Source organism: Rhipicephalus microplus, chromosome 1, assembly GCF_043290135.1.
Source record: "Rhipicephalus microplus isolate Deutch F79 chromosome 1, USDA_Rmic, whole genome shotgun sequence".
Lineage (NCBI taxonomy): Eukaryota > Metazoa > Arthropoda > Arachnida > Ixodida > Ixodidae > Rhipicephalus > Rhipicephalus microplus.
Window position 1 is genome coordinate 225,627,315 of NC_134700.1, and position 7,873 is coordinate 225,635,187.

The window sequence follows — 7,873 nt, forward strand, 5'->3', positions numbered from 1 at the left end:
CTATAATATGGTTGTAACATATGTGACAAGCCGTTGCTACCCAAAAGTAGCAAGTTCCACTACCTTCTTCCAAAGTTACGAAGCTAATATGTTAGTAATCGATGCTACGTTCTTACTAGCTACGGCTGGTATGGAGGTACGACAGACTCTTCGAATACACAATTGTGTGCACACCAGGTTAGTTGAATTGATTATTCTGATGGCCATATTTTACCGAGAACATTGTAGCTGTAATGAATGCGACGAAAATGCGGGTATATATACCAATAATATAGATATGCACTATACATATAAAATCAGAATAATTGCCAATGTATTGCATCATGGTATTTAGCACTTTTTCTTGGAAAACACCTGGTTCTGTTCCACACTGCGAAATATATTATCATGAAAGACACTACGAACACACCTCCAAATTCACTGCTGAGTGTCAACGGCCGTATAAAACCACAGGTTTATGCGGCTGACATTGTCAGGAACAAAACAATGCATTGTTCCAAAAGCCAGGGAGCAATGAAATATGCCACACAGTGCATTTTTATATGAAAACATTTATTGATAACACACGTCTGTAGGCATAACTTAAGTTGCCTTTTCAAGCGATGATATTTGCCGTATGACTAGCGGCATCTGCTTTGCACTTGTCGGCAAGCCACAGAAATGTTCAAGTAGAGTGAATGTTTTTTTGTTGGCGCCACTGTACTTGACATCGAATATCCAGTATATTTCCATAAGCGCCGTCATACCTGCAATTACATCAAGCACCTCTACACTAAGCCCTTCAAAGCTCGCAACTATGTTTGTAGCTTCAGAGGCATTTTTGCCCTTCAGCGAAAGGGCAGGGTAGGTGTCCTGTAAAATGAGTAATACATAAAATCAGCATCACTGATGAAAAGTATACTAGCTGATATAAAAAAAGGTAAAGCAAATAAGCTCACCGGTCCCTGCAGAAATCGCGGCTGCTCCTTTAGGAGCATGGGCAGCAACTCGACAATGCCAACGGCAAAGCGATCTGTTGACGAAATATTTTTAGGCACATCAAACTTTCACATATAAGGGCATTGACAGTAATACTCCTATGAAAATGACTTATAAAAGTTTGGAAATTTGGGAAAACTGGAAAAGCTGGCAAGCTTCTACACGTACATTTCTTTTCGTCACCATCCAGTGCCTCGACTTCTTCTTCAATTGCTTTCACAGCTTCCTTCGCGCAACGACGACACTTCGCAAGCTCAAAACACCGGTCTCCATACCGGTTTATAAATTCCAGGACCTTTTTTTCTAAGTTAACGCCAGTGAGAGCAATGAACTCCTCATGAAGCTAGAACGACAAAAAAATTGTACCGAATCACCAACAAATTTGCAACTATCGATAACATAAAAAAACTCATTGTTAAGTTCTCTCACATACATTTCTGCAGCAGGATCAAAACCACAGCTGTTTCTGCTCACCATTTCAGCCTTTGCCAAAGCAGGGTATTTCAGCACCACATCTGCTGTTGATGGCCTCATTTCCTTCATCCACTTCTGTCTAGATGGTCTTGTCTGCTCCATAGAATCACCGAGTTTTTGCATGTCAGGAATAGGCCGCTTGATTTCTTTCACCATGTAGTCAATATGGCTATTAATTGTAGCCTCATCATGCTGAGAAGCGACATGTTGGGAGAGATCTACAATCTAATCAGCAAAAAAAAGATGGTACTGCACAGTGAAAGATCACGACAAATGACATGAAATAGGCAGACATGAAAACTCAACTTTTTGCTAGCTCAGTTGAAGAATGTTGGCATTTTTTTGAACTGGACATGTGTAGAGAACTCAATTACAGGGTTGACTTACGTAAGAGAACTGAAGCAGTGTGTACTGATACCATCTTGCTCTGCGAGTGTGTCATAAATTATGTTAATATCAAAGTTCTCACAATGATTCTCTCCAATGTCGACCACCTCGGCACTTCACCACTTCCAAATTTACACCTTGTGAACCAGCATATCGCAAATGTGTGTGTAAAACCAGTGAACCACGCCTCCTACCTATATCAGAAGGAGTCTGAAGAGGTAACACTGATTTTAAATATTGCCAACTGCGGTGTCGGTGTTAGAATACAAGAGTTGTTGCCTTTATATGTATGTCATATATGTAAAACTTTGACCAGATATTAGTTAGTAGTGCTTGTTCTTTCATATAAAAAGAAAGTTTGAAAACTTGAAATTTCGAACCTAATATGTATCTTGCCTCCCCCCCAAAAAAAAATGTTCACCTCTAAAAAGCTTCTGGAAAAACATTGGTTTATGTATAGTTACATGGTGTAGTCAACAAATAAAGAGCAATAAGGAGCTTTTCTAATGTAGAGGACAGACAGATATTGAAGCCAAGCATAGCATATGGGCATTGTTTATGGTGGCCACTGAAAGGGCATTAATTATCGCTGGTTGGAGCTTTCACATCACATGCTCACTGAGCTGCAGTAGTTTGATTTCACCTGTCCACTTATTTCAGTACTCATGCGAGTTTAATAGTTGAATCAAAGGATTGTCAGTCACTTTCAGTGATAAGTATGGTGCAAAATGTAGAACACAATATTTAAAGCTGGAATGATGCATGATGTCAATAACAAGCTGATACCGAGCAATAAATCTACTACTTGCTAACCAAGGAGCATGGAATCAGCCAAGTCGGGAACCTAGCTACAAAATGAAGAAAAGAATGAGGAATCGAGCAACATGCCCGCGGCACTTGCTGAAACGCCGAGTTTTAAACATACAGGGACACATAGAAGTTTGATAGAGCGTTACCATCTTGACTCAAATAATAGAGCCTTGCATGAAAACTGTGAAAGTTGTTGTTTTGTTCTCCATAGGAGATAAGATGATTTTTTTGTTTACCAAATTTATTTTGTCTTATTTTGCATTTACTATACTTTAACTGTCAATATGGCCCTGAAAACTTGCCTGGCTTCTTAATGTGTTGATATGAAGAGGTTATATCGTTAAAAACATGAATAATGTTTTACTTCAGTAGCTCACACATAAAATAAGAGTGACTTCATAGTTGAGTTCTATGTACCAGTCCATTTGACGTTTCACTTACCACATGGCAGTGCCGCTTAGTATTGGTGCTTTCTTCTAAGTCTTTGCGTTTTCCGTAAGCTGCTCTCGCTGCTTGAACAGCTGGAACTGTGCACAGAGACTTCCTCATATATGCGAATTTGTATTTCAAGGAGACTTTCCATGAGTCCTGGAAACAACAATTTTTTTTATTATTTCAAATTTCCGCACAGTGGACACTGTCCTCTTTGAACATGGTCACTTTTGAAGCAAATGATTCTTTGGGAACCTTGATACACTGCTTTTAACCTGCTATGGGGCAGAAGCAGATTCAGGTGACAATACCTGGCAAATTTAGCTGTTCCTAGTAATATCAGCATATCTGTTGTATTTTAGCTTTATCTGCTCATTCCAAACTCCGGTTCCTGCATTTTATGTATGTGCTGGAGCCATGCGGCATGGCGAAGATCGTGGCATTTCAGTCGCAGAACTGAGCTTGTGTGAGCCTCTATTCAAGCTGTGATTAGAAACTACATATACCATTAGTGGTAATATTCAATCCCCAGAAGCGATGCATTACATCTGTATTTATCCTCTTAAACCGGTGTTAAAGCTTATAACCAGGGCCAGTTTTTAACTTTATTAATGCATGATATGAATATATTGGCCATGGGCACCTAGTTGATGATTATTATCAAACCCTCAAGTTAATGTCTGCCATTATCAGAGTTCGATGAAACGACTCTAAGAACATGCATGGCAATTATTCAAATGTAATAAATATGGGGTTGAAACTTCTTGAATGCTCTCCAAGAACAAAATAACTTGAAGGGCACCTGCAGTCTAGCTCACCAACATGTATGACATCCCAATAAAGTTATAGGAATGCCATTGCTTTAGTGCTTACCCAGCCTGTGCCAATAGTGTCCCTTAGCACTGGATATTCCAACACGAGAGATTTTGCAGCTGCTTCGTAGAGGCTTCCTGGATAGCTGTAAAAAAGAGCAACTTTAAAACCTGTACTGAATTAAACACATGCAAATACATGCCTATACTTACACTGTTATAGTCATGAGATGATTTGCAATCCACCCTACAATGCGGGATTTAGTGTGACTGGACACTTTTCCTGGTTGTGTCCTTTCAATCGCATCCTTAATATCTAAGGGCACAGGTGGTAGCCTATAATCATTTTCACAGCAGGCAAGCTGCTGACTAGGTGACTGCTCATTACTTTCAAGGGTCTTGGGCAGGCTACCTTCATGCACTGCTGTCACTTTGTCAGTTGTGCTGAAAACAGAGGCTAGTAAGTGATGCAGTTTTCCAAAAGCAATATTAAACTTGGCACCTGAAATTTAGGTACTGACCTGCAGCTCATTAAGAAGTTTTCACTGCACACAAGCCTGATTTTATCTTTCTCAGAGAAGACATGGCCAGCTGGTGGGTCCACAAATTCATCATGTCGGACGTTGTATACCTGAAAGAGATTCAGATGTGATGTTCAAATTCCCATAAAGTTACCTCAATAGGCACAGAACCTGAAGTAAGCAGACTACCAATGTTATATTCAATAGCACCCTAGAATCACTTTACTTGTCCTGTTTTTTTTTATTATTATCATGATGCCGTGTGTATTGTCGAGAAACCCTTAATGTATGTATTGTAAAGAGCATTGTAAATTACTCGTCTGGACATTCGGTATCAGTAAGTTCAGATTTGTGAAATAGTGACAATTAAACTTGTGAAATTTCACTGTTTCATAACATCAATTAGAAATAAACAAAAGCATTTAATGATTGCTGTACTAGCAGAAGATAATCACTGTGCTACAACGAAAAACCACACTCACAGTATCTGCTATCTATAAAATACTGTATACGCTAATGGCACAAGTCTTCATTCAATAGACCATGGAGCCTTATATTTTCGCACGTTGAAGGAATTATTAGGCTGCATTTCTTGCGTGCGCTAAGCTGAAGCAAATTTTTTAGCTCTGTTGTTATCTCTGTCGTCAAACTTTTCTTCTACAGTGTATCACAATTTAGAAATTAGAAATGGCTCTAGCCAAGTTCGTAGAGATCTCGACGTTTCGGAACCAATTCGGTATTTTCCTAAGGAGATGACTATATTGGTCATGGAAGCATCTCCCCGTCTTGTTTGACAATGGCCCCTGCTTTCTCTTTCTCTCGCGTATCGGAGGCTGTGAACGTATACAGAGGGAATTGTTCCTAACGACCGGTTCATGTTTACAGGTGTGTTCTGAATGTAACAGCATTTGAACAAGAGCCTCCTTCATAGATTCCTTTCTGTTTCAAGAACAGAAGCGATGTCGAAGTCGATCTTATGATCGTGCTTCTCATATTACTCTGCAAGAACGCTATGCTGCACTTCTATCTTCCAGACTGTTTCTGGGAAACACTTTCTCTGACCTATGTAGCTGGCTTTACCTGGCAGCTATCACCTTTACAAAAATGGCTAAAATTCAAACTGTGTTTCAACATCCAACACCACCGCTTGGCAACACCATAGTTTTTTGCAGAAGCGAAATCATGCGCTAATAAATACAGTGTTGATAGCCCATTAATGTTTCGAGTGCACACATTTCGGCAATGAAATAGCTAAATAGAGATAAAGGATCCGTCGCTATTCCATTGTTAATTTGAATACTCACACACCTAATAATTATTGATGATTTCACTACACAAAGCAACACAATATATCAAAGAATACAAAGCATTAAACACACCTAACGACACCTGCGAGACAGAAATGCCGACCGTGGGGCAAACGTACAGCATTGGTGAACAAGCATCCAGAACACAAGACTGCGCGCGCACGCACGCACGCACGCACGCACGCACACATACACACACGCACACGCACGCACGCGCACACACACGCACGCACACACACGCACGCACACACACACACACACACACACACACACACACACGCACGCACACACACGCACGCACACACACACGCACGCACGCACACACACACACACACGCACACACACACACACACACACACACACACACACACACACACACACACACACACACACACACACACACACACAACACTTTACGCTAGCTTTGAGAATTTTCAGTTTCTGACGAGCATACCTGGGAGCACAGCTGGCGGTCCCCCCGCCCCTCACCCTATTGTCAATTAAGACGTAGAAGGGGGTCGCCATGTTTGCCCCACTCATTGACACAATAGGGAGAGGGGTGCTGAGTTTCAGAAGGCAGCGCAAAGTCAGCCAGGGTAGTATGCAGATATCTTTTTCAGAGGGGAGGGCACGTTTCTGATCTATAGTGGGTACCGGGCAGGTAAACGTTCATTTTGTTCTGTGTAGGCAGAGCGAAAAAAAATTTCGGGGTGGGGGGAGAGAACGTGCCCGGCGTGCAACCTTCACCCAGCCCCCCTCTTCAGAGGGGAACCCTGCGCATGCCGATGCTAACAAGCAGCTTCTGCACCCACGCTATTTTCACTATGGAAGATACATGCAGTAACCACAGAAATTAGCCTATTCCATGTCCTTCGAAATTGATAATAAGTCTTTCTTGTAGTCCAATTTTATTGATTTCATGTTTTACGTGCGGTACAAAAGTCTTACTTTTTTTTGCTGATCTCCTTACATACCTAACCTCTTAACATCCTAGCTATGCCTTTATTCGTGAACAATCTCGCTCAATTTGAACACCAGGAAACGAACTCAGCGACGGCCACTCATCTTACCAACGCCGTGTCTTGGTGCATTGCCTGCTCGATAACTGGATGACCAAGCGCGCTGCCCCACTTTCCGCTAATGAAAGTTCGTGCGTGCCTCCGAGAGACAGATCGAGTGCGCATTTTTTTTTACCATTTTCACCTCTCATCCTCTACATCTGTCATTCCCACTTCCCCATCCTCGGTGCAGTGTTGTTGAGTTGACCTCCGAAGTGAGCCACAGTTACGAGGCCACACTTATTTCTTCACTTTTTTTTTAAAACCACCCCGATAGCCGATTCGCACCATTACATTATCGCAACACAACCACTGCGAATGCCAGCAAAGGGTGGTTGCGCGCCGCCGAAGCGGAGATTAAACCTGGTTTACATCTCCCATCAGCAACTCCGAGACCACGTGCACGCTTCGCGGGCCGACAGCTCCAGTGAGAGAGCAGGGCAAGAAAAGCCCCACGCTTCGAAAAGCGCGAGCGCATGCTTGGTAAAACTGTTGAAGCACGTGCTAACAACGGAATATAATCAGTACTGTTTGGGCCACTGTCACAATGCAATTCGATGCACTTCAGGATAGAGACAACATACCTCAATCCGGCATGCTTGCAAAGAATGGCCAAAGTCTGTCGTCTTCAAGGCTTCCAAAATGTCCGCCTCCGTCGGTCCACGAGCAGAAATAATCTTCTTGCGGCCTTGAAATGACACCAAATATTGGAATTCCGGCGGCTCCATGAATACACAAGCACGTGGGCGCGGGAGGAAAGCTGCTGACACGTTCACACTGCGACAACCTGCTCTTTGCCTGGCTAGCCACCCTAGCCTGGCTCAGCTTCCGTCGATGTGTGCGCCCCCTGCCGCGTTTCAGTAATCAGCGCCTCCTGAAGGTAACTATCACAACGACGCTGTCTGTTGTTAAAATTTTGAATCTTGAAGACCATTTGGCTCTGTGCAGCGGAAATTTGTCCTGTCTGAAACCTGTAGCTGGCATGCGAAGGTAATAAAGAACATTTTATTCATTATGCCGGTCCAGTTGGGGACAGCGAGTGAGTAGAAGGGCATGAAAAGAGAACAAGTTCTCCCCCCCCTTTTTTTTTCCTG

At 42.4% G+C, this 7,873-nt stretch overlaps 1 protein-coding gene across 1 annotated transcript; it reads right to left on the bottom strand.

The window, feature by feature from the left end:
- Window positions 1-533: 533 nt before the first annotated feature.
- LOC142809316 (sterile alpha motif domain-containing protein 3-like) lies at window positions 534-7,867 on the bottom strand. Its single transcript, XM_075891443.1, has 9 exons — window positions 7,364-7,867; window positions 4,415-4,524; window positions 4,107-4,337; window positions 3,955-4,039; window positions 3,091-3,237; window positions 1,453-1,677; window positions 1,147-1,321; window positions 939-1,012; window positions 534-852 (listed from the first exon to the last, which is right to left on the bottom strand). Exons 1-9 carry the CDS (start codon window positions 7,505-7,507, stop codon window positions 583-585), a joined length of 1,461 nt encoding a protein of 486 aa, XP_075747558.1. The 5' UTR covers window positions 7,508-7,867; the 3' UTR covers window positions 534-582.
- Between the last annotated feature and the right edge of the window lie 6 nt (window positions 7,868-7,873).